A 25,763-nucleotide genomic window follows, 5' to 3' on the forward strand; every position below is an offset into this window, starting at 1 on the left:
TTTTCATTTCTTTAAAGAATTATCACAACTACTAGATCTAAAACCCTTTTCGGTCAGCACAACTCCAGTCATAAAAACAGCAATTTATGTGGCTTTTTATGGGTTTTTGAGACCTAGAGAATTTACCGCCATCAATACAACACAATCCACTCACCTCCTGCTTCATTCGCACTTAACCAAACATATGGATTATTATATCCTGACACTACCTCATTCCAAAAACAATCAACATGCACCACCAGTAGAGGTTAAGTACTATCCGACTCACAACATATGGTGCCCCGTCCAAATACTGGACTCTTATACAGAGAATAACAAGGCACCGCCATCACAACCACTTTTTGTTCTACAAGGTTCAGTACTCACTACTACCACCTTCATGACCCACGTCAGGTCATTACTAACACAGCTGGGACTCAAGCCAGCTAACTATTCAGGCCACTCCTTCCGCATAGGAGCGGCCTCCACAGCCTCCAGTGTAAACATACCGGTTCATGTTATCAAGACACTGGGGCGCTGGAAATCATCCGCTTACACACGATACATTCCTAACCCTGTACAAGAAGTAAGAAATGCTTTTCAGAACATGTCTTGTTAAAAGTATGTATCTTGGTGGTTTGTATTAAATATTGAAATTTCTATTTTGCCATCTTTATTTACAGGCCTACTTCATCGTCGGTTCTGGCACACCACAACCGACTGGCTACTTTTATACCATCCTACACTTATTAAGGTCTTATTACTCTATACCATCATGAGCCCTTCACACAAGTAGTAAGGCCTTTTGGCCTGTGTTTAATGGAGGGGCGTATGACACACCCCTTCCCTACTTAAGGGACACCCCTTACCTGGCTCCATACCATCGAGGTCAGCGTTGCATCACCTTCCCACCCACTCCTCTTTATCACACTCCTTTTTATTACATTTTCTTCTTGGTGGACCCTCTTTATTTACAGGCCTACCTCATAGTCGGTTCCAGCACACCACAACCGACTGGCTACTTTTATACCATCCTACACTTATTAGGGTCTTATTACTCTATACCAGCATGAGCCCTTCACACAAATATATAATATATATATATATATGATCTAAGTATATATTATTATTTTTTTACACTTATAACATTTATTTTATTTTATTTTCAGCCAGCAGGGGGACCAACTGTCATTACAGTTAGTCCCCCTGCTGGCAATACAGAAGCCAGCTATCCCGGCCATGTGATTGTGAGGTCCTCGCAAGGACCTCACTCTCACATGGCCGGGGGGAACCGGAGGAGGAAGATCTGCCGCGGGGGGGCTCCCTGGGAGTCTCCCCAAACGCGATCGCCGGCGTGGGACCGCCGGCGACCGGGTAAGTAAGGAAAGACCGGAGGGCGTACTATTGCGCCCGGTGGCGTTTAGAGCCACCTATAATAGGACGTAATAGTACGCCCTCCGGTCTTAAGGGGTTAAATAGCAATTGTCTGCAAGCATCTGGGTGTCAGGCCTTCAGCGTCTACTCTGCCAACCTCTGCCAGTCCACTTTGCCACTCATATCAGGTGTGACAATAGCGTGCTTTTAAAAAGAAAAAAGTTTTTCCACTGAAATAGATTGAATAGCAGTTAGTTGTCTGCCAGCTTCTGTGTCAAGCTTACAGTGGATACTGTGCCCACTTGCCCAGTGCCACCACAGCTTAAGCTTGCATTTAAAAACAAAACAATTTTTTTTCACTGTAATAGATTGAATAGCAGTTAGTTGTCTGCAAGCGTCTGGGTATCAGGCCTTCAGCGTGTACTCTGCCAACCTCTGTAGTGCCAATCTTTGCCACTGCACAGTGCCACTCATATCTGGTCTAGGTCTCAGGCAGGCAGCATTACACACATGGACATACGGTGTGATGATGATGATGCTGTACCCGCTGCTGCTTCCTTTGCTGAGATGTCAGATACAAGTGAAGCGGTTGATGATGACGATGCGTCCATGGATGTCACGTGGGTGCCCCCTCGGCAAGAAGAAGAACAGGGCGAAAGTTCAGATGGGGAGACAGAGAGGAGGAGGAGGAGACGAGTTGGAAGCAGGGGAAGTCGTCGCAAGGAGCTAGTGGCACAGTCAGACAGCATGCATCGGCACCCGGGGTCAGCCCGACAGCACGCCAATCAACACATGCTGTATCCACCACCAGAATGCCGTCATTGCAGAGCTCAGCAGTGTGGCATTTTTTTTGTGTGTCTGCCTCTGACAACAGCGATGCCATTTGCAACCTGTGCCAAAAGAAACTGAGTTGTGGAAAGTCCAACACCCACCTAGGTACAACTGCTTTGCGTAGGCACATGATCGCACATCACAAACGCCTATGGGATCAACACATGAGTACAAGCAGCACACAAACTCAAAGCCGCCATCCTCCTCCTGGTCCAGCATATTCAGCCACGTCAACCACTGCTGTCCTCCTTGCCCCCTCTCAACCATCCGCCACTCCGTCTCTTGCCTTGAGCAGTTCCCGCTCATCTGCCCACAGTCAGGTGTCTGTCAAGGACATGTTTGAGCGTAAGAAGCCAATGTCAGAAAGTCACCCCCTTGCCCAGCGTCTGACAGCTGGCTTGTCCGAACTATTAGCCCACCAGCATTTTTTTTTTTTATTCTTTATTTTTGCAGTGCAAAAAATCATAACAGCAGGCTGATCATCAACATTTTTAACAATGGGGTTTTCATAAATCCGTGCACATTTTTTAGTTATTTATGCCGAGATTGTCCACGTTTACACATTGCACTGAGTATACAATTAAAATGTGGTCCTAGTTTAGCTGAGCAGGTCTAACGAAACCTTGGCGGCACAATGCGTTATAAACTTAATGGAGCATTCAATCTAGGCACTGGCTTATCTAACTGATCTAGGACACTTGAATACAAATGTAACATCGCCAACTATAGTATAAAATATTCAAAGATCTTGTTACCCTGACTAGGCACAGGAAAAGCATTGAAAAGTAGTTAACAGCCGACTGATGATTAGTATAGTAGTACCTAGTTGGAATAATACTTGTAAAATTTAAACTATGTGTACACAGCTAGGGGGCGTCATACAGCAGTTAGCATTGCTAATTGTGCATAGGGAAATCACAGCTGGCTTTCAATACCATAACAGCTAGGAAAAGCATTTTTCGTTGATATGCATTTTTATTTCTTCTTAGATAACAAAAAAATTCTGAGACGACATTGGCAGGGCTATTCACTTGTGTGATCTGTCATGAATTGTAATTTGAATGTTAATTTGAACTGTGGGACAAGGACTTGAATAGAAAACATCTTTAAGCCAAATATGTTTTCACAAAGCTTAGTGAATAACTAACATTAACGAGTCGGATTAAACGCACTCTGCACTCGAGGTATGATCTGTTTAAATGACCCCACTCTGGGCCCTAAATGGTAAAACGTTTCACATGGGCATACGAAAGGTACACATGGCAATTAAAATCAGAAAATATGTAAAACATTTTTAGATATACTGGAAATTAGTACACCAATACGATTAAGCACGTTGATTAATAAAATAAAGAAATGTTAATCTATCAAAGCGGCTTGAGAAAATATATGTTTAAAAAGATACAAAATTATCAAAATCTGCTTATAAAAAATAAATACTGCCTTAAAATTGAAAATGCAAGTATGAATATTAGCACACACAAGCTGTGAAAACTATTATTTAGCTTTTCTGGCAACTAAAAGTAACATACTACAGAGTTTACTATATTCAGTGCAATATCTAAAGGAAGTACTGGCTAAAAAATTCAATGCAAAACTAGCAAAGTTGTAAAAAACTGTATTAAGTCGGTTGTTTTCTTTTTATCTGGTGAATAAAATGTTTCTACATTATATCACACAGCTATTTGTCGTCTTCACAAAATTCTTCTTGTGGTTTTGTCTTTCTGTACTTTCTGGATTCATGTTTGCATGTTTTTTTTCAGAATTTGTCAGGAATCTATTTTTGAAGTTGTTCCCCTCCTCTTGACACGATCAATGACCTGAGAGTATCCGTAAGCAGGGTTGAAAGATTAGTCCCATTTTCCATTCAAGTTGCGCATGATGTCCCGGCTAGGCTTCTAGGGACAAATGTTGGAGCCTCGGCGTTGCCCCAATATGGAGGGAGCGTGGAGTTTGTTGGAGGCTTCGATGTGAGTAGCGAGTCCGGGGGGAGACCCAGTTGCCCCAGGATTCCCTCTGCCTCCTGCATGTTGCGTACGGTATGCCTGGCGTTAGCATGGCGACTTCTCGCTTCAGTAGTTAGGACACGCCCCCCTAGCCCGCCAGCTTTTACCATACAAGCTGGTGGAGTCTGAGGCGTTCAAAAAATTTGTAGCTATTGGGACACCGCAGTGGAAGGTACCCGGATGAAATTTCTTTTCACAAAAGGCAATCCCCAACCTGTACTCGATTGTGCAAAAGGAAGTAATGGCATGTCTGGCACACAGTGTTGGGGCAAGGGTCCATCTGACCACTGATACCTGGTCTGCAAAGCATGGTCAGGGCAGGTATATTACCTACACTGCGCATTGGGTAAACCTGCTGATGGCTGCCAAGCATGGAATGCGTGGCTCTGCAGAGGAGTTGGTGACACCGCCACGACTTGCAGGCAGGCCTGCTGCCACCTCCTCTACTCCTCCTACTCCATCCTCTTCCATAACCTCCTCGGCTGAGTCCTCTTCTGCTGCTGCGTCTTGCTCCACATCAACGGCACCCCCCCAGCTCCCCAGGTACTATTCCACATCCCTATTCTGCTCTGTGTCAGTGTGTATCGGGGGCTCTGAGGACAGGTGTCAATCCATATCTGCCAAGTGACCCTATGTAGGGGGAACAGTCTCTATTCTGCTCTGTGGCAGTGTGTATCATGGTCTCTGAGGACAGGTGTCAATCCATACCTGCCAAGTGACCCTATGTGGGGGGAACAGTCTCTAGTCTGCTCTGCCTCAGTGTGTATCAGGGGCTTTGAGGACAGGTGTCAATCCATATCTGCCAAGTGACCCTATGTAGGGGGAACAGTCTCTATTCTGCTCTGGGGCAGTGTGTATCATGGTCTCTGAGGACAGGTGTCAATCCATATCTGCCAAGTGACCCTATGTAGGGGGAACAGTCACTATTCTGCTCTGTGTCAGTGTGTATCATGATCTCTGAGGACAGGTGTCAATCCATATCTGCCAAGTGACCCTATGTAGGGGGAACAGTCTCTATTCTGCTCTGTGTCAGTGTGTATCAGGGGCTTTGAGGACAGGTGTCAATCCATATCTGCCAAGTGACCCTATGTAGGGGGAACAGCCCTATTCTGCTCTGTGTCAGTGTGTATCAGGGATCCTTAGGATAGGTGTCAATCCATATCTGCCAAGTGACCCTATGTAGGAGGAACAGTCCCTATTCTGCTCTGTGTCAGTGTGTATCAGGGTCCCTGAGGACAGGTGTCAATCCATATCTGCCAAGTGACCCTATGTAGGGGGAACAGTCCCTATTCTGCTCTGTGTGAGGAGGAGGAACGGGAAATGAATAGCTTGACATCCAACCTTGTGCAATTGGGGTCCTTCGTGCTGTCGTGCCTGTTTAGGGACCCTCGTATAAAAAGGCTGAAGGAGAACGACCTGTACTGGGTGTCCACGCTACTAGATCCCCGGTATAAGCAGACAGTGGCGGAAATGTTACCGAATTACAAGTCGGAAAGGATGCAGCATTTGCAAAATAAATAAAAAAGTATGCTTTACACAGCGTATAAGGGTGATGTCACAGCACAATGGGAATCTAACAGGGGAAGAGGTGAAAGTCATCCTCCTCCTCCCACGACCACGCCATATCTGCCAATTGACCCTATGAAGGGGGAACAGTCTCTATTCTGCTCTGTGTCAGTGTGTATCATGGTCTCTGAGGACAGGTGTCAATCCATATTTGCCAAGTGACCCTATGTAGGGGGAACAGTCTCTTTTCTGCTCTGTGTCAGTGTGCATCATGGTCTCTGAGGACAGGTGTCAATCCATATCTGCCAAGTGACCCTATGTAGGGGGAACAGTCTCTATTCTGCTCTGTGTCAGTGTGTATCATGGTCTCTGAGGACAGGTGTCAATCCATATCTGCCAAGTGACCCTATGTAGGGGGAACAGTCCCTATTTTGCTCTGTGTCAGGAAACAACTTTTCCATCACTTTTGTGGCCAGAAAGAGTCCCTGTGGGTTTTAAAATTTGCCTGCCCATTGAAGTCAATGGCAGTTTGCCCGGTTCGCGATTGTTTGCGGAAGTTCCCGTTCGCCATTCGGTAACCGAAAAATTTGTGTTCGCGACATCACTACCTGTCAGTCTCTTAATTTTCTTGTCAGAGCACTCTGATTGGATGGCTTAAACCCACCAATCAGAGTGCTCTGAGCCTAATTGTAGGGCGGGGCAAGGCTTTATAAGCCTCCCCCCGCCCTGCAGAGCTCAGTCTGCACAGAGCCCTCGCCGGGTGAACATGATTTATGCGGCTTTCTTGCTCGGCAGTTAGCCACGCCCCCATCTAGTATTCTAATTGGTTTTGAAATAATGTCTAATCGAGGTAGATTTAAATTTGTAGATTTAAATTGTAGACGTGGAATTTGTTTCAGACCGAATGTAAATTCGGATGAATTTCAGGAAATTCGGACATTCGGTTACTTCCGAATGTCCGAATAGATTAATTGCAGAATAGCAGAATTGCCAAATTGTCGAAGTCCCGAAGTTACGAAATTACCGAATTTCCGAATTGTCGAAGTGCCGAATTTCCGAATTGTCGAGGTACAGTATTGCCTAAGAACTAATATACTTACTCAGTGGAAGAATGAGGAATGTTACACTGTATACAATTTTAAATAAAAAGTATACAAACGTAGCTAGGATTCATCTGTAGGCATTTGCAACACTTACAACAATCAAGTAACATACATTCATATAAAATGTAAGTTACTTAGCCAGTCAATGTAATGACAGGAATGAATAAGTAGATAACTCCCTAATTCCCACGGTATTAGGGAGCTATCTACTAAAATGCTGAAAGACCTAAATTGGTTTTTCAGCCAAATTTAAAAAATTACTTAGTATTAGTAAATTATGCCCCTACTCGCTATACCGCGAGTAGGGGCATGTGTATTAAACAGTGAGCAGCCTGTGGCTGCTCAATGTAAAAAAACAAAAAAACAAATAAAAAAAGTCCCCCCACCCGTGCCATGCGAGTGGGGGCTTCTAACCTGAAGGGGACCTATTGCCCCCCCCCCGGCTCCCACCCCTTAACGGCGGATGGGGGCCCTAAAGTAAAATAAGGTCCTCCCCACCCAGCATCACCCCTGAGCGGCGGATGGGGGCAATAAATGTGACTGTGTAATTTGACTCATAACAATCTGATTGGTGGATTACATAACCAATCAGAGAGTTATGAGTCAAATTACACAGCGTGGAAAAATTCCAAAGAACTTTCCCACGCTGTGTAAAATGACACAGAGAACTCTGGTGGATTTCAAGCCAACCAATCCGAGTGCTGTGACAGGTAAATGTAGAGACTTACCTGTCAGTCTCTTCATTTACCTGTCAGAGCACTCTGATTGGATGGCTTAAACCCACCAATCAGAGTGCTCTGAGCCTAATTGCAGGGCGGGGCAAGGCTTGATAAGGCTTCCCTGCAGAGCTCAGTCTGCACGGAGCCCTCCACGGGGGAAGATGGATTATTTTTTTTTGCACTCTTTTTTTTTTTTTGCGTCGGTTATTAGGGATTTTTTATTTGGCTTTTTTGGGGCTAAAAAAAGAAGATTTGAGAAGAAAGAAAACATCAAATGGTAAGTTTTTTTTTACTTTTTTTTACAGGTACTTAGTTAATGGTCCCCTCCTCATTATTTTTCGGTTGAGGGGGGTAGGTAGGGGTTAGTTTTTTGGGGAGGGGGGTGACTAGGGACCCCCGTTATTAGTATTTAGGGCCCCCACCAACCCCTCAGGGGTGGGGGCCAGGGGGGAGGACATTAGACCCCCCATATTCTAATGAAGGGCCCCCACCCACCATTCAGGGGTGGGGGCCAGGGGGTAGGACATTAGGTCCCCCCGTTATTAGTATTTAGGGCCCCCACTCACCGCTCAGGGGTGGGGGCCAGGGGGGAGGACATTAGGTACCCTCGTTATTAGTATTTAGGGTCACAGGCTGCTCACTGTTTAATAGGCATGCCCCCACTCGCGGTATAGCGAGTAGGAGCAAAATTGACTAATACTAAGTAATGTTTACCTTTTGGTTGATAACTAAGATTCAAGAAATGCAAATACACACAACCACCCGTGAACAAAGTGATTTGTGTAAACAAAAATAAACTTAACTTATAGGTACACAGCTTCCCAATGTTATTTCCCAGCTGATAACCATATGACAGAACTGTGTGAATGATAGGATATTTAGGGATTCTGCTGGTGTACCTAAAATAGAGGATAAGACACAGTGCAAATATTGTTTTATACTCAAAATAATATACTGGTTTATATGCACTCACAAATTCCAAATTGGTAAAGCGTTTTATGGGTGCCTCCCCACGATGTGGTTGGGGGGCTTGTTGGGTGTCCCTCCTCGAGTGATAGCCGATGGGGTATCAGGGTCAGCGAGATGATCCAAAAGACTCCAACCAAATGAATACTTCAAAGGCAATTTATTCACTCATAAAATTAGGAGGTGTACAAAATAGAAGAATAAAAACAAATATAAACAGGTCACCGGTCCTACGCGTTTCGTCCTTGTACAAAAGGACTTCCTCAGGGACCTCTTTCAGTAAAAACAATAATCATATGTACAATAACTAACAAGGCATCCTAAAAACGCTACCAAATAAAGTCTTCTATAGGGCTAATCCCTTCAAGTCATTGGTGGAATAATGGGTGCCTTTTCTGAACTTCCATTCGTTACTCGGCATCTTCCTCCAGGTGTAGCTCCTTCGCCGAAGATTTCAAATCCTTTCCGCATTATTTTCTGCCACTTCCGCATATGTCACGCGTTACGTTCTTATGATGTGACTGGTGTGCGTTCCACACTCGAAAAAAAACATGGCCGTGCGTTCCACCATGATCGCAAAGAATACAACCTGGACTCCACTGTTAATACACACAGTAGTGATACCCTGGTGAACCTGAACGAGAGGGCTATTAGATATTGCATACAAACAATAACAATCATGATGATAATAATATCAATAATATATCCTCTACATCTAACCAAATTAATAAATCAACAAAAATTAAAATTGAATGCAACAACTTCCTATCCAAGTTTGCATTCAATATAATCATAAATCAACACAATATACATCACAAGCTATTATCTCTTGCAGTATTAATGATTTAATATTTATAATCTTTTCCTTTTTTAAATAATATTTAATAAATTTGTGACATAAAAGTGGCATTAGGGAGTTATCTAGTAAGCGGCTGCAAGAGAAGCCCCGAAGTGCCTAAGTCCCGAAATTCTGAAGTTCCGAAGTTGCCAAAGTTCCGAAGTTGCCGAAGTGCCAAATTTCGGAATGCCGAACCGAACCGAACCGAAAATATTCCCCATGCACATGCCTATTAAATTGTATAATTCAGTTTTTGTTCACTTTAATATTTAAATATCAAATACATGAGACATATTGGTTCCCCTTTTAATCACGTTGATTTACTGTTCTATGCATTTATTCACCACTGTGTGTAATTGTGTTTTTGCATCTGATGTGGCGTATTGTAATATTATATCTAATAAAGTTTTGTTTTGTTAGTACAGCTTAGCAAATTAAATCTTCACATGTGGTGTTAACAGTTTGGGATCTAGTCTCAGTTTTGTCTGAGACTACTTCTTATCTTTTCTCTATTTATATTTTGGGTTGTGCCTTGGTTATCCACCTAGCCTACTTTTTTTGCATCAGTAGCTTGAAATTCATCTATGTCTAGCACCTAAAGCTTGCTTGTATTTTTTTTTTTTTTTAAAGGCACTTACAGCATCAAATGGCTTTTTTCAAATTCACTTTTCCGTAAGGCACATCCTGTTCGCACATCCGCATCTTTTGACTTTGCAACCTGCTCAGCCTCTTTAATTGCAGCCTCCGAAGGAGATTCAAACACTTCATCAGGGTAACTGTACATTTCTTCATGAAGAATTCCTTCCTAAAGTTAAAAATAGATATTTATAAAATAATTAATCGACACATGCTAGAAAAATACTATCTCACTAACAAAAATATTAAACTGTCACGGTCACCTTTTCAGACCTTTGCAAACTAAAGAAATAAGTAAGATATCCACAATGTTGGCAACTGGGTGTCAGGATAATGAAAGATCCTCAGCAAGGTACAAGACTACGATAATAGTTAGTGAACCCCAAAACACTTTGGACAATGCTAAGGCACAGGGGAAGGGGCCAGTCCGCTATAGCTACAAGATTCTCAGGATCTATCTGAAAACTAGAAGAGGAAATAGTGCCGCCTAGAAAGAGAAGTTGGTCTTCTTTAAAGACACTTCTCCAGGTTACAATATAACCTTTTTATAAACAAGTTTGTGATGCCATGTGAGGTTGAATGGATGAATGAATAATAATATCATACAAATAGACAATAACACATGATTGAAGAAATTTGTGAAGTACGTCATTGATAAACATATTTATAAATGATATTGAAATAAGCATTGAAAGTCATGTTTCAGTGTTTGCAGATAACACAACTCTGTAAAGTAATACAATGTGAGCAAGATATTACTTTGCTGCAGAGGGATTTAGATAGACTGGGGAACTGGGCACTTAAATGGCGTATGAAATGTAATGTAGAAAAATGCAAAGTTATGCACTTCCAGTGTCAAGAATGCTCAAGCAACTTCTATCCTAAATGGTAGTAAATTAGGGCTAATACATGAGAAGGATTTGGGAATTGTTATAGACAACAAAACAGGCAACAATGTGCAATGTCAATCAGCAGTGGCTAAGACAAGTAATGTAATGTCATGTATAAAAAAAAAGGCATTAATTCTTGGGATAAGAATAACATTTTCCCTCTTAATAAATCACTTGTAAGATAACATCTTCAATATGTTGTGCAATTTTGCGCACTTGTTCTAAAGGAGGATATTATGGCACTACAAAAAGTGCAAATGTGGGCTACAAAATTAATAAAAGGAATGGCACATTTTAGCTATAAAGAAAGGTTAAGAAATGTAAGCCTCTTTAGTTTAGAAAAATGGCACCTCAGAGGGGTATGATAACATTAAACAAATATATCTGGGGTCAATACAAACTATTGTCTGGAAATATATTCACAAACAGGACTATAAATAGAACACAAGGTCATGCATTTAGACTGGAAAAAGAAGATTTATTCTAAGGCAAAATAAATGTTTTTTTGATTTTAGGATGAACAATAAGGATGTTGAATGTCCTGCCTGAAGAAGTGGTTTTATCAGTGTCTTTGAAGATATTTAAACAGCAATTAGATGCTTACTTGCAAAAACATAATATACAATTTTTATGCTGTAGGGTAAATGCTTCCTGATCCAATGATAAATCTGACTGCAATTCTGGGGTCAAGAAGGATTGTTTTCCTAGTTTGTTGAAAACTTGGAAGTGCTTCAAACTGGGTTTTTGGTTTCTTTTTGCCTTCTTTTGGATCAACAGCAAAAAGCAGATGTGAGGAAGGCTGAACTTGATGGACACATGTCTCTTTTCAGCCTATGTAACTATATGAAAACCAGCCAGGGCATTACAAAGTCTGAATGGCATCATTATATATTAATAGTGCTAGCTGCAAGTATTAAAAGTAAATTTCCCTGTGGCGGAGGGATGATGAAGCATGCATGTTCGCTGCCGGAAGTGAGGTGCAGAGAAAGTCTACGGGTGAGGCATGGGGTATGTCAGAGTGAACGCTGAAGGATGACTGAAACTTTTGTAAACTTGCTATGAGGCACAGAGGGTAAAAGTTTAACCGTATCTTGAAAGGTCCCATGGCTAAACAAATTAATTTGATGGGTGGTCACATGGATACACAAGAAGACATGGTGAGGGTTGGATCTCCGACATCAATACAGTGTTGTGGACGGGTCGACCTAAAGGCGGCTCCCCTGCTAAGGGTTACTCACCACTTGTGTAATACAGAAGTGTGGCCGGAGGAGCACCTAAAGATATTTTACAAATGGTAGCAGCTTGTATAAAGGACTGAGACCGTTTGACAGATATACTAAGTTAGGCTTAATTAGGTTTCTACCCTGACCTCAATTCTTCAATTTTTTATCTGTGGCTGCATTAAGGTCTTGCTTAATGTCTAATAGTCTAATAGAGTTACAATTGAGATCTGCATAAATCTCTGTTTGGTTTGGGTTTTCTTTTTTTTTTTTTCATTTACATACAAAAAGTTAGATCAGCAAACCTATCACATGGGGCACCACATAAGAATAAGGAGTAGTGATGTCCCGAACAGTTCGCAGGCGAACATGGCGGGCGAACATATGCGATGTTCGGTCTGCCCCCTATTCGTCATCATTGAGTAAACTTTGACCCTGTACCTCACAGTCAGCAGACACATTCCAGCCAATCAGCAGCAGACCCTCCTTCCCAGACCCTCCCACCTCCATGACGAATAGGGGCGGACCGAACATCGCATATGAACAAGCTATGTTCGCCGGCGAACAGTTCCCAGCGAACTGTTCGGGACATCACTAATAAGGAGTGAATAAAAGATAGGAAAGTATTAAAGGGAAGAAGGAAAGGGAAAAAGAAGTATAGAAAAAGAAGAGAAAAAAGAAAAGAAAAAGAAGAAAAGACCAGAAAGAAGAGGTTAAAACAAAAAACTAAAAGGGAAAGAAAGAAATTTAAAAAAAAGAAAAAAGGGGGGGGGGTTAGTAACCCCTTCCCGACCGGTGACGGAATTTTTCCGTCAACCTTGTGCTTCAGTTAAGGACCGTTGACGGAAAATTTCCGTCATTTACAAAAGTTAACCCCAGATCGCCGCAATCGCGGCGATTGCGGGGTTAACGGTGCTCCGGTCTGCCTCTGTATTAGAGGCAGACCAGGGGCACCCGATCAGGCTGCCCCAGCTCATGTGCCTGTTCTGACAGCATGTCAGAGCGAGCACATGTGCTCAATGTATTTACCTTCCGCCTCCCTGCACTTCCGGGTTCTGTGTGAAGTGCAGGGAGACGGATCTTCACTGATCCTGCCCCCTGGTGGAAAAAAAAATAATTAAAGTTAAATCCCACCCCCCCTTTCCCCTGTTTTAATAAAATTAACTCCTTCCCTGCCAATTGATCACTGACTACAGTGATCAATTGGCAGGGTATACATTTTAATGTCATCTGATTTTTTTTTTAACCCCTGAGGGTTAATTATTTTTTTTTAACCCTCAGGGGTTAAATTTATTGTATTACTTAAATATTTAAAAATTATATATTTAGCTAGCTGGGATGGGTGGAAGTTAGTGGGGAATTGGGGAATTTGGTGTTAGGCTAACTAGGTTAACGTTATTTTTTTTTTTTAAATAAGCTTAAAAAGGTAAAAAAAATTATTTTTTTAACTGTTTTAGTAACGTTTAAGTAAAAAAAAAATACCCCCCCTTTACCCAGTCTAAATAAAAATTAACCCCTTCCCTGCCAGTTGATCACTGGCTACAGTGATCAACATACAGATCGCAGTATTATACTGTGATCTAATTTTTTTTAACCCCTGAGGATTAACTTTTATTTATTTTTTTAACCCTCAGGGTTCAATTTATTTAATTAATTCATTTAAATATTTTATAATTATATATTTTGCTAGCTGGGGTGGGTGGGAGTTATGGGAAAATGGGGAATTTACTGTTAGTGCTGCTTACTGCTAGTTTGGGGTTAATGGTAAAAGAAAAGTTGAGAAAAAAATGTAAAAGTGTAAAAAAAGTTAAGAAAATGTAAAACATTTAATAAGTAAAAAAAAAGTTTTTTACAAAGTAAAAAAAGATTTACAATGTAAAAAAATACATTAAAAAATGCTCATTACCACTACACTTGGTACAAGCTAGCGGAAAAAATATCCCATGCTAAGGTTCAAAATATGCCTTTTGAATTGTCCTGGGATGTCTTCTTTAAGAAATGGTATGCCTTTATGGGGTAATTGGATTATATAGCCTTGTAAAATACTCTAAAATGGGACATGGGCACAGCGTAAAAATTAAAAGTTTGAAAAAAACTGGAATGGCTGTGTCTCAAATGTGCCCCTTCAATGTCCACGTATACCTGGCAAAGGTACATACGGGGGTATTGCTGTACTCAGACCACATAGCTGAGAAACATATAAGGTATTATACAGTCGTAGTACACATAAGGTTTGAAAAATATACGCAAACTCACTTTGTGTGTCAAAAAGGCAGAAAAAATGCGTATTACCACTACACTTGGTACAAGCTAGCGGAAAAATGATCCCACGCTAAGGTTCAAAAAATGCCTTTTGATTGCCCTGGGATGTCTTCTTTAAGAAATGGTATGCCTTTATAGTGTAGTTGTAATATGTAGCCTGCTCAAGTGCTCCAAAGTGGGACAGAGACGCATCAAAACCCTCCATGAAAATTCACACTTAAAAACCTGAACTTGTCACGTCTCTTTTATAGCACTGTAACTTCACAAAATAGTGTCTAGGTCATACATTGGGCATATTGTTTTACTCAGAAGGCTTAGCTGAGCATAATTTGGGGGGTTTGAACATATGAAATGTACAAAATGCCCAGCAAAAATGTAATCCATATGTAAAAAATGCCCACAATTATATTTTACCACATACTTTGGCATATATTGGTGAAAAAATGGGGGCATGTTAAAGCACAATATGCACCATATGAGATACCCTGAGGTGTCTACTTTTACAAATGGTAGGCCTTTGTGAGGTTTTTTTGAACAGTCAAACTGCTATAATACCCCAAATTGAAGCATAGGCCCATTAAATCCGCCTCTCAAAATTCCACTGTAAATGTTGAAACAGACAGGTCTCCTATATGGCACTGTAGCTTCACAAAATGGTGCCAAAGACATACAATGGGGGCACCTTTGTACTCAGCAGAAGTAACTGAACACATTCCTTGTACAGGAATAGCACACACCAACTTTATAAAATACACATGAAAAGTTCTTTGTTATAAGTTTTTGTGCCAAAAACCCCAAAATACTAAATTTTACTCCAATATTTAGCAGAGATTGGCGGTGAAATGGCTACTTAGAAAGTGTCAAAACAACCTTAGGACAATAGCCTGTGATGTCTACTTTATATAAATATATACTTTTGTGTGACAATTTTGTTTTCTTTTATGGCTATTAAGCTTAGAAGACAAACATACCAAATTCTAAAATCGCTCCATATTAAAAGTTTATTTTACTCCTTGTGCTTTGTGACCTGTAACTACCAAAAAAAACTGAAAATCCCAGACACATTATATATTCTGTAAATCAGAAAAACTAAATTAATTTATTTTTAATTACTTTCTTTAACCTGCACTAATTAGGCACACATTATTATTGCAGAAACTGTATAATATTTTTTATTCAACTTTTTGTGTATTATTGAAAAATATCTTTAAAAGGTATGAACAACAAATGATATGTTTTATGTTTGTTATTGTAGAAGGACTGCAGTGTCGGGACCCAATTCCCAGGGGTACTATGGTATTAAATGCCACTTAGGTGTGTGTCTTGGAATATCCAAGGGTTGAACTCACCCCGAAAATGTGGTGTAATGTGTACATTTTTTTTAAAAGACAATATGTTGGATATAGCATTTATCCAGGAAACTCATTGGATAATTTACCCCTCTAAATTATGGCATTTCAATAATTTTCCAATAGTTTATTCTGCTAATTTGGAGGGCAATCATAAAAAAAGGGGAGTAGCTATTTTTGTGTCAAAAAATCTAAAAATTGAATATATCCATTCAGAAAGTGATCCAGAGGGTAGATTTCTACTTCTAATTGCTAAAATTAATTATTAGTTATTTACACTGGTCAATATCTACGCTCTTAATGATTTCTCATTGGGTTTCTGGAAGACTGCATCTCTAAGATAGATAAGGTTAAATGAGGCAATCTCATTATTGGAAGTGACTTTAATTGTGTCCCCAACCTAAAATAAGATAAAAGTAACAATAAAAATGATTGGGATCATAAATGAAAACATCTGCTAAAAATGTTAACGAATTTCTGACTAAAAACTTACTTTTTTTATCTATTAAATTTCATTCACTTTTTAAAATTAGAAATAGATAGAGACTGAATGAAAGTCTTCTGCTAATAGACAATATAATCACAGAGCTACTCTCAGAATTAGATCAATTTATCCATATTAATGATAATGGGAAGGTTCCAGTGTCTACAGTCTGGTGTACACTTAAACCCTTTGCAAGGGGCATCCTAATAAAAGCAGGTTTGATAAATAAAAGGTCTGATAAATAAAATCCTAACAAAAGCAAGAAAAATAAAGAAGATTCCATCTCTAATATATATATTGAGCAGGAAAAAATGGAAAGGTTAAACAATAAACAAACAACTCAGGTTACCATTAACAAAATGATAACTTTGAAACAAGTTATCAATAAAAAGATATCTGAATATGTTAATAAATCAATTAAATTTCTTAAACAAAAAATGGTACCACAATAATAATAAAGTCAGTAAAGTTCTCTCAAACAAACTAAAAAACATTTAAAAGGATAAAGCAAAAAAAAAAAAAAAAAAAAAATAGGAGATAAAGACATCTCCCAGGCTTTTGTAGACTCTTACACATCTTTATATAATCTACCGGTTCCTAATGTGTTAAATTATGAGATGTACGAATTATTGGACCAATTAGGCATCCCAACGATATCACAAGAAAAACTCTGAGTTGAACGCACCCATCAATATTGTGGAATTAACAAGTTCAATAAAAAAACCCTCAAATCTAACAAAGCCCCAGGTGCGGTCAGTTTTTCAGTCGTTCTATAAATAATATTCTGATATTTTGGGCGACGGGGCCGGGCCGCCGAGCAGAGCGGTCGCAGGGAAGACCAGCTCCCGCAAACAACGACCCTGTAAGCCTGCCAAACTAGAATTTGCCCACCTAACTTACCCATCACTGCGACCCTCGATGGCAGAAGGCTTTCGGAACCGGGGAGAGGCTTACTCCCTTAGTTTTAGCCCCCGGAGGGGAGATCTCAGCTACAACTGGCGGGAACTCTCTTGGCGGTGAGTGGAGTGGACGGCCGCCGCTCCGCTATCCCGCTTTCCGCTATCCCGCTTTCCGCTATCCCGCTTTCCGCTGCCTGGTTGACACGCTACACTAGTGCGGATCCGGTCCCCCCCTGTGGGCCGGGGGGGTGATCCCGGCCCTCACCCCAAGGCTGCACTCTGAGACCACGCTGTACCCAGAAGGCCAGAAGCCTGAATCTAAGATGGCGGAGGCAGTGTGGAGACCGCTGATCCCCGCCGGACAGGCATGCCAAGCACCTAACAGTGAGTTTCCCTCGAGAGACACCTACCCCAAGAGGCAGAGGAAGGGGGTGGAGGAGATTCACAGCGAATGGAGGCACCACAAATACCGGCACCATGCACCAAGCTACCAACCCTGCCTGCCACAGCCGTGGGGCCTGAGCCCTAGTCAAAACGCTGCATCCCCAACCACTCTAACACTCTGCCAACCAATACCTCTTGCCCAGCAGCAACCCAAGACCAGCCACACGTCACACAGCAGAATGAACAGCACGAAAAGCCCATAACAGAAGCACAACGAGCTGCAGCTCAAACGGACATTGGGCAAACTTGCCCCACTCACACAAAAAAACTGCCACTGCAAGATGGAACATCAGAGCACTACAAAACACCTGCATACCAACCACTCAAAGCATACCCAGGTTATGACTGCATACCGGCCCAATCTTAAGGACTTCACCATGCCCGACCGAGACCCTGAGGCCACATCCACCAACGCCAGCGGCCATGGGCTGGCTAAGAGACACTATCCGTACTCTCATCACTACAGTGTTCAGGTCTCCCGTACAGGGTTCGGGTTACGGAGCACTCGAGGACGGATATCGCTGGCTTCTGACAACCTATGCCATACTCACATGCAACAAACATGTCTTTTCACATGCACACAATTTGGGGGGACATGCTAGCACCAAAATGCCTACACGAGGTCCTACACAGGCACACGACACAACACAAGCCTTGACCACGCATTGCACTCACAGGGGGCTCTTGTCCCTGGTGGCCTGGGGTGATCAACTCAAGCACTGACTCCACTAATCGCACCAGACTCAAACAAACGACATCTACTCGACTACTCTTCATGACACACTTTTAATAATAGATGCTTGCATAACAGGCGCACGTTTCACTCCTAACTAAGCTTTTACGACACAACTACCTACACATGTATATCCTATAAAAATTTGTGCAAGTCAATCATTTGCCTCAAATGTCAAACAAAATGATCGCCTGAGGACTGCTTTTATTGAAAATATTTTTGGAGATTTCTATTACAAAACCCTTTCCCAAAGGGATTCTGACAGCATCTATCATTCGATTCTTAAACCAGGAAAAGACCCCACAAAAACAATAAACTATAGAATGATATCTTTTTTTTTTTCAATATCTTATTTTTATTGAAAGAATTTTTTCGATATGCATAATCGTAAATTAACAGTAAAATAACAGTGGGGATACAGAAAAGAAAGGGAGGGAATAGATAAGGGAGTTACAGCTGGGCAAGTTGGCCACGTATGACTGTATACAACACAATACATGTACATTACAAGTATGATACAGGTAAATTACAAACACATTCTCGTGGTGGGTTGTACAAACATCCTAGCAGTGAAGTTAAAGAGTTATCAGTAGAGAAATAGTATGCACATATACACCATGTTATACAGTACATAAAAAGAAAGATCATAACACTCTGGTACAACAGTAGTGATCTAGACGCGACAATGGAAAAATTAGAGTATAATAAAATAACAAATTGTGAACCGCGTATTTCAGCATACCTAGTAACCTAAATGTATTATTAGGAATCTAGAGGTGGATACTAGTAGTATCGTTGTATGTTGCCAATGGTGCTTAAACTAAACAACGGAATGCTCCTAATGACGAGATGATTATACTAATGGATTGAGACTATAATAAGTGTGCAGATGTTCACCGAAGTGGTGGAGCAAGACTAGAACTGCAAGGGTAATTGATCTCTCTTTTTTTTTTTTTTGTGCTTATAATATGTAATCCAGGATATGTTAACATTGGTTATACAGTGTAAGGGGATAAGATTAGTGCAGAAGGGGAGTTCTGAGACGCGGTAGTAAGGCCTCAGATGGTTTAACAATACAAGGTATCTGCTCGGAACATGGTATAGATTAAACGATGAAAGGTAACTCACAAAAAATTGTGGGAGTGAGGATGTGTTGAAATGAACACCCAGCCAAGAGTGGGATAATGTGGACGCTTAAGCTGGACATGAAACTTATATCCGCAATATACATGATGAATTGTTGGCCCAAGTGAATTGTATGTCGCTGAGTAATAGGGGAATGGATAAGAGAAGAAAAGGAGGAGAAAGGAATAGAGTAGTGAGAAATAAGAGTAAGAGGAAAGCAGGGTCCCTCATGTCCGATTAGTCACATCCATAGAGTGTTATTACCATATAGCGCAATTCGGGGAAGTAGTTAACCCAAGTTAATATAATGTTGGTACGTAGTATCCCATCCATGCCATTGCTCGTTGAATTTGGTCATGTTCCCTTTCTTTGCCCATTGCTTTTCATAGCAATATGCAGTATTTGTTTTGTTAAGCAGTTCTTTTGCAGATGGGATAAAGTCACTTTTCCAATGAGTCGCAACACATAATTTTGCTGCTATTAGGATGTGGATAATGGCAGCTAACGAGGGGATGTGGTTGATATCCGGTAAAAGGTGGAGCAAGAAGATAGCAGGGTGAAGAGAGAATTGTAGCCCGGAGATAGTGTGTATCACGTTTTTCACAAATATCCAAAATGCACTTAATTTCGGGCAGTCCCAAAAAATATGTAAAATAGTGCCCCTACCTCTGTTGCATCTCCAGCAAGTGTAGCTGACGGGTATATTTTACTTAATCTACTGGGCACTAAGTACTATCTCATCACTACCTTAAAGTAAGCTTCCCATAAATTAACACATTTGGTGGATTTTTTGGTAGCCGTTATTGCAAACAACCAGTCACTGACGTGGAACTCTGCATTCATTTCTTTTTCCCAGTTTAGCATGTAAGGTAGTTTATCATTCTTGGACAAGTTTAATTGGGCTACGTAGCATAGTGTGAGAAATTTCGGCAGATGGCTAGATTTACCCATGCTGTAACAGGTGCGGCCTATTAGACTGAATGTCGTTAAGTCTTGATTTTTTAAATTTGCCGCATCTAAAATATGTTTTACTCTTAAATAAAGGAAAATGTCTCTGTGAGGCAAGTTATGAGAGTCTTGCAGGTCATGAAAAGTATGAAGACCATTGGGATTATACAAAGAGTAGACGTGGGTTAAGCCATGTTTAGGCCAGTGCTGTATCGTCAAGTCTGGAGATAACATGGTGAGGACTCGTAGAGGAGCCAAGTAAAGTAGTTCTTGATTGGAGCAGAGTTCCGCACTCCATGACTTCCATGAGTTTAGAAGAAACTTCGTGCACGGCAGTAGTGAATGGGTAAGACATTTTTGCGAAGACCACAAGGTGTCAGATAGGGAAAGGAGTTTACTGCATGCTTGTTCAAGTTTAAGCCAAATTGGGCTAGTTTTGCCTGTCATTATGTCCAGGCTCTGTGCAAGTGTACAGGCTTTGTAATAGTTAAAGATGTTAGGAACACTTAGGCCACCATGGTGAATGGGGCGCCATAGAGAGGAGGTAGTGACTCTCGGAGGTTTTCTTTTCCAGATGTGTGCGTTGATTGTTGATTGGAATTTCGTGAGAATTGATTTGGGAAGAGTAATAGGCAATGTACGGAATAGATAAAGTATATGAGGAAGCGCCATCATTTTTATTGAATTCACTCTACCTATCCAGGAGATGTTCAGTTTATCCCACGATTTAAGTTGGGCAAAAACTTTCGACATGACTGCCTCGTGATTCTCTTTTATCAATTGAGAAGTTTATAGGGTAAGTTTAATACCTAGATAAGTAACGGATGTATTACGCCAATCAAAAGGAAATTGTGTTTTTAAAGTATCTACAACGTGAGACTCTAGATTCAAAAGGGAGTATTTGCGTTTTGCTGAGATTATTTTTGGAATATGAGATGTTGCCATATGTAGCAAGAGAATGCATGATGTGGGGTATGGAAGAACTTGGGTTTGTTAAAAAAAGGATAATGTCGTATTTTCCCCTGCTGGCGTGATAAAGCCGGGGAGTAGTGGATCTTGTTTGATCGTGTGAATGAGTGGCTCCAAACATAAAATAAATATAAGAGGGGATAAGGGGCACCCCTGCCTAGTACCATTGGAAATATTAAAGTTCTTAGATGAGAAGCCCGAGCTAAGAACTTTCGCTGAGGGCGAGGAGTAAAGGGCCATTATGTTTGTGATGAAGGATTGCGAGAATCCGTAGGCTTGTAGAGTAACTTCCATGTATGTCCAGTTTAGGCGATCGAAGGCCTTTTCTGCGTCTAAGGCCATTAAGACCCCGGACATATGTTGACGTTTAGCCCATTCGATGAGATCCACACAGAATCTGGTGTTATCTCCCACCTGCTTGCCAGGCACAAAGCCAGCTTGTTCTTCTGAGACTAAGGTAGGTAGTAATGGTTTCAATCTAGTGGCTATTAGTTTTGCATAGAGCTTCACATTAGCATTTAATAGCGAAATTGGTCGCAAGTTTCCACATGTTGTAGGAGGTTTGTTCGACTTGGGTAGGGTGATGATGTATGCCTCCAACATAGATTTTGGAAAGCAGCCAGTTTCTTTTATTTTATTGAAAAGTTTGGTAATGTGCGGGGTCAAATATGGTTCTAATTTAAGATAGTAGTAGTTCGAGAGTCCGTCCGGACCAGGAGCTTTATGTTTAGGAAGGGATTTGATAGCTGCAGCTACTTCGGATTCCGTGAACGCGGCTGACAGCAAGTTATTCTGTTGCTGTGTGATTTTTGGTAACGTTACACGTTCTAGAAAGGTTAGTATTTCTGTTTTGCTTGGAGTATGCGTGGTCTCATTTTTGTCTAAATTATATAAATCCTCATAAAAAGATGCCAATTCGTCCACAATGTCGGTAGGGTTGTATATTTTCATCTGTGATCTCGAAAGAATATATGGGATTTTCGTTTGAAGATATTTAGATTTCAGTTGGCTAGCTAATAATTTGCCGGCCTTGTTGCCCATGCCATAATAGTGTTGCTGAAGTCTCGCTGTGTTCATAGTGAAGTCTTTGACTTTAAGTTTTAGGAGTTTATTCCGTGTTTCTGTAATTTGCTGTGTAGTGGTACGAGAAGGGGTTGATTTGTTGGAGTTTTCCAAAGTTGTGAGTTCCTGGAGCAGTTTTTGCTGTAAATTGTAAGATTTCTTTTTACGGATTGTTCCCATTTTAATAAATTCTCCCCTGATCACCGCTTTATGAGCAAGCCATTGGGTTTCAATTGAGGTATCCGTCGTGGTGTTGATTGTAAAATAATTTTGTAGCTCATGAACAGTTTTCTCAAAATCAGATGGTGAATCAAGAATTGTTTCATTCAATCTCCATTTGCCACGGCCCCTCGATGGGTACGGCACTGCTATTGTGATGATTATTGGGGCATGGTCAGACCATGTTCTATTTCCTATCGTTTGATCAATTAAGTGAGGTAATGTTAATTTATCGATCAGGCAAATATCTATATGTGTATATGTTAAGTGGACCGGGGAGAAATAAGTGAAATCCTTGGCCGCTGGATACAGGTTTCTCCACGTGTCGTAGAGATCATGTGAATAATAAGATTAGAAAATAACTTACTATTGTGAGTGGCTAATTTGCTAGGATTTTTATTGTTGGAACGTTGAACATCTAAGACAGGGTCTAGGGTGCAGTTACAGTCGCCACAGATTATGGCGTGGCCTTGTTTTAAGGAGGAGATTTTCTTTATAGCTTTATTAAGGAAGGAGAATTGAGCCTCTTTTGGGGCATATAAGGATGCTATCATAACTTGGATACCGTTAAGATCTCCTACTATTATCAATAGTCTCCCATTTGGATCGATGTGTTGTGTTATGGGAGTAAATACCCAGTCTGCGTGTAGTAGAATGGATACTCCCTTTGATTTATTAGGCGAATAAGCGTGATAAGCTGTGGGGTATTTGGAGGAGCGTAATTGAGGAGGATTCTTTTTGCAGAAGTGAGTTTCTTGAAGGCAGACTATTGCAGCATTGGAATTGTGCATGTCTTTTAGGACTTGTCTACGTTTGTACGGGCTGTTGAGGCCTTTGACATTTAGAGATAAAATTTTCATCACATTAGCCATTGAGGTGAATTGGTGTAGTGCTAACGGTTGTACTTAAGTGGTTTATTGTAGTGATGGTATAGACTGGCGGATAATTGGCTTGCATAGAAATAAGGATATTAGCATCTGGCATGATATTGCAAACACTGAGAAATTGAAGTGGGCTTTTAGTTGAGACCATCGGACATGAGGGTGTAAAGTAGGGGGGAGAGAGTGAGAGGAGGAAAGAGGTAACGAGGAACAAGTAACTATGTACAAAGTTAACTTCTTTAGTAAGAAGATGTATCTTGGTCACGATGAGACACCGTAAGTTTCTCAAAACGTGACCTGGGGGGGGGGTGAAGGAGAGTTCCTCCAGCCTGGTAAGAAATATGGTACGATGGATAACTGCAATTAGATTAAAGAAGAGCTGTTTTAACAAAGTGACAGCATTAAAAAATCTCATATAGATCAGAAGGTGCAAACGTTAGCTAAATGGTAACAATTAACCTTTAATAGCTGTAACGTCAGCTGAATTGGAGAGTATATTTGACAGGCTGCCGATGCGCGGATTGCCTCTAGTCGTAGCCTGCTCATATATGCGCAATGTTTATGGACTGTCATTGCATGTCTAGTGAGTACTTGGCGTAAAATAAAAAGTTTAAAGTGTAAAATGTAAGATCTAAATTATGACATTCACGATATAAGATATAAACACAAAATAGAAATACTAAAATTCAGCGGGTTACACATCGCAAATGGGGGTATGAAGAGGAAATGCAGATAATTTGTAGGTAATTGTACAATACATTTAAGTAAACCATAAAGGTCATCTTACGGTGTATAACAAATGGGGTACGCGCTCCTATGAATGCATATGGGTGAAGTCTGTGCATGGGCATGACATAGGTGTATACATCTGCTTTTCAATGTGCAGACTAGGTTGCGTACGGGAAACAGTAGCGTATACTGACATAACATAAGGTAAAGAAAAAATACCATGCAAATTACTATTTAGTAACAAAATGGGATAAGCGTATCCATACGTACAAGTGAGTAGCGCCCATTAACGTTCTGGCTAGTTATCCAGAAAGGGTTTAATCACTCCATAGTATCTGGGTGATATTTTAAGCTGTTACTTCCATGCATTAGTAATTACTGACGATAAGGTAAGCATTTAGTAATATATACAGAAACCGTATGGGAAGAAACGTTAAGAACATACTAGTGTCCATTATACTTTACTTTACTGAGAGGGTAGTGGATGCATGGAATAGCCTTCCAGCTGAAGTGGTAGAGGTTAACACAGTAAAGGAGTTTAAGCATGCGTGGGATAGACATAAGGCTATCCTAACTATAAGATAAGGCCTGGGACTAATGAAAGTATTTAGAAAACCGGGCAGACTAGATGGGCCGAATGGTTCTTATCTGCCGTCACATTCTATGTTTCTATGTTTCTATGTTACATCTCACGTCTGACTAGAAGGTGATAGATAGTGCGCCATTGAGGTTTATGTAGTGTATGCAAAAATGGCCACCCGCAATTGGGTGTGATGTGAGGTTGAAATTTCACAATATGCCGACCTGCAGCCACGACCAAGCACGGGGACTCAGCGCTGCCATGAAGGTCTCCTAATATTTACTATGAATAGGACATGCCCAACTTTACGTACCATTTATATTCTGAATATATAATGTTTAGGGCGCTTCCAGTGAGACGTGAGGCAAAGCACAGACTCAGTTAAATAATATACAGACCTACTAACAACTGTTGTAATATGTCACACAAAATGTATAGAACATGTCATAAATAAAGAAAAAAAAAAGAAAAATTAAATGCAATAAAATGAAATAATATGAAAGAAAAAATGAAAGGCAAAGGTGAAGCAGACTGTCCTGAAATACATTTAAACAATACATCTATGGATTATACTCATGGCTGCTCAATCTCGTGGGTCAAGGGATCAGTTCATGAGTTTGCTGTTGACGATCCGATCATATTCCAGTCCACCTGAAGTTTCTTCGGGGAAAGGGCAGTTGATGGTGTCTCCTCTGGGGTTGTTGTTGTTGCTGTCCAAAGTCCCCAAGAGGTGATGAGCTTCATACCTTCGGCCGGATTGTTTATGGCTGATGTTCTTCCTTGTCTCCAGACCAAAAGCTTCGTTGGATATCCCCATTTGTAGGAAACATTATTGTTGCGTAGGATTTTGGTGATAGTTAGAAATTCTTTGCGACGTGCCATTGTGGAAGCCGACAGGTCAGCAAATAAGAGTAGATGTTGAAAAGGTTCCGGTAGAGTACCTGCCTTCTGTGCTGCATTAAGCAGAGTGTTCTTGTGAGCGAAGTAGTGGAATTTCACAATTACATCTTT

General features: G+C 40.9%; 1 protein-coding gene across 3 annotated transcripts in view; it reads right to left on the bottom strand.

Moving 5' to 3' along the window:
* The window catches only part of RHBDF1 (rhomboid 5 homolog 1), an 864,530-nt gene that overhangs the window by 615,689 nt on the left and 223,078 nt on the right, over positions 1 to 25,763 (bottom strand). For all 3 annotated transcript variants that reach the window (XM_063430225.1, XM_063430226.1, XM_063430227.1), the window contains one exon: positions 9,961 to 10,127. In XM_063430225.1, coding sequence (XP_063286295.1) covers positions 9,961 to 10,127 — 167 coding nt within the window. The remainder of the gene's footprint in view (positions 1 to 9,960; positions 10,128 to 25,763) is intronic.

The sequence above is a fragment of the Pelobates fuscus genome, chromosome 8 (genome assembly GCF_036172605.1).
Source record: "Pelobates fuscus isolate aPelFus1 chromosome 8, aPelFus1.pri, whole genome shotgun sequence".
Classification (NCBI taxonomy): Eukaryota; Metazoa; Chordata; class Amphibia; order Anura; family Pelobatidae; genus Pelobates; species Pelobates fuscus.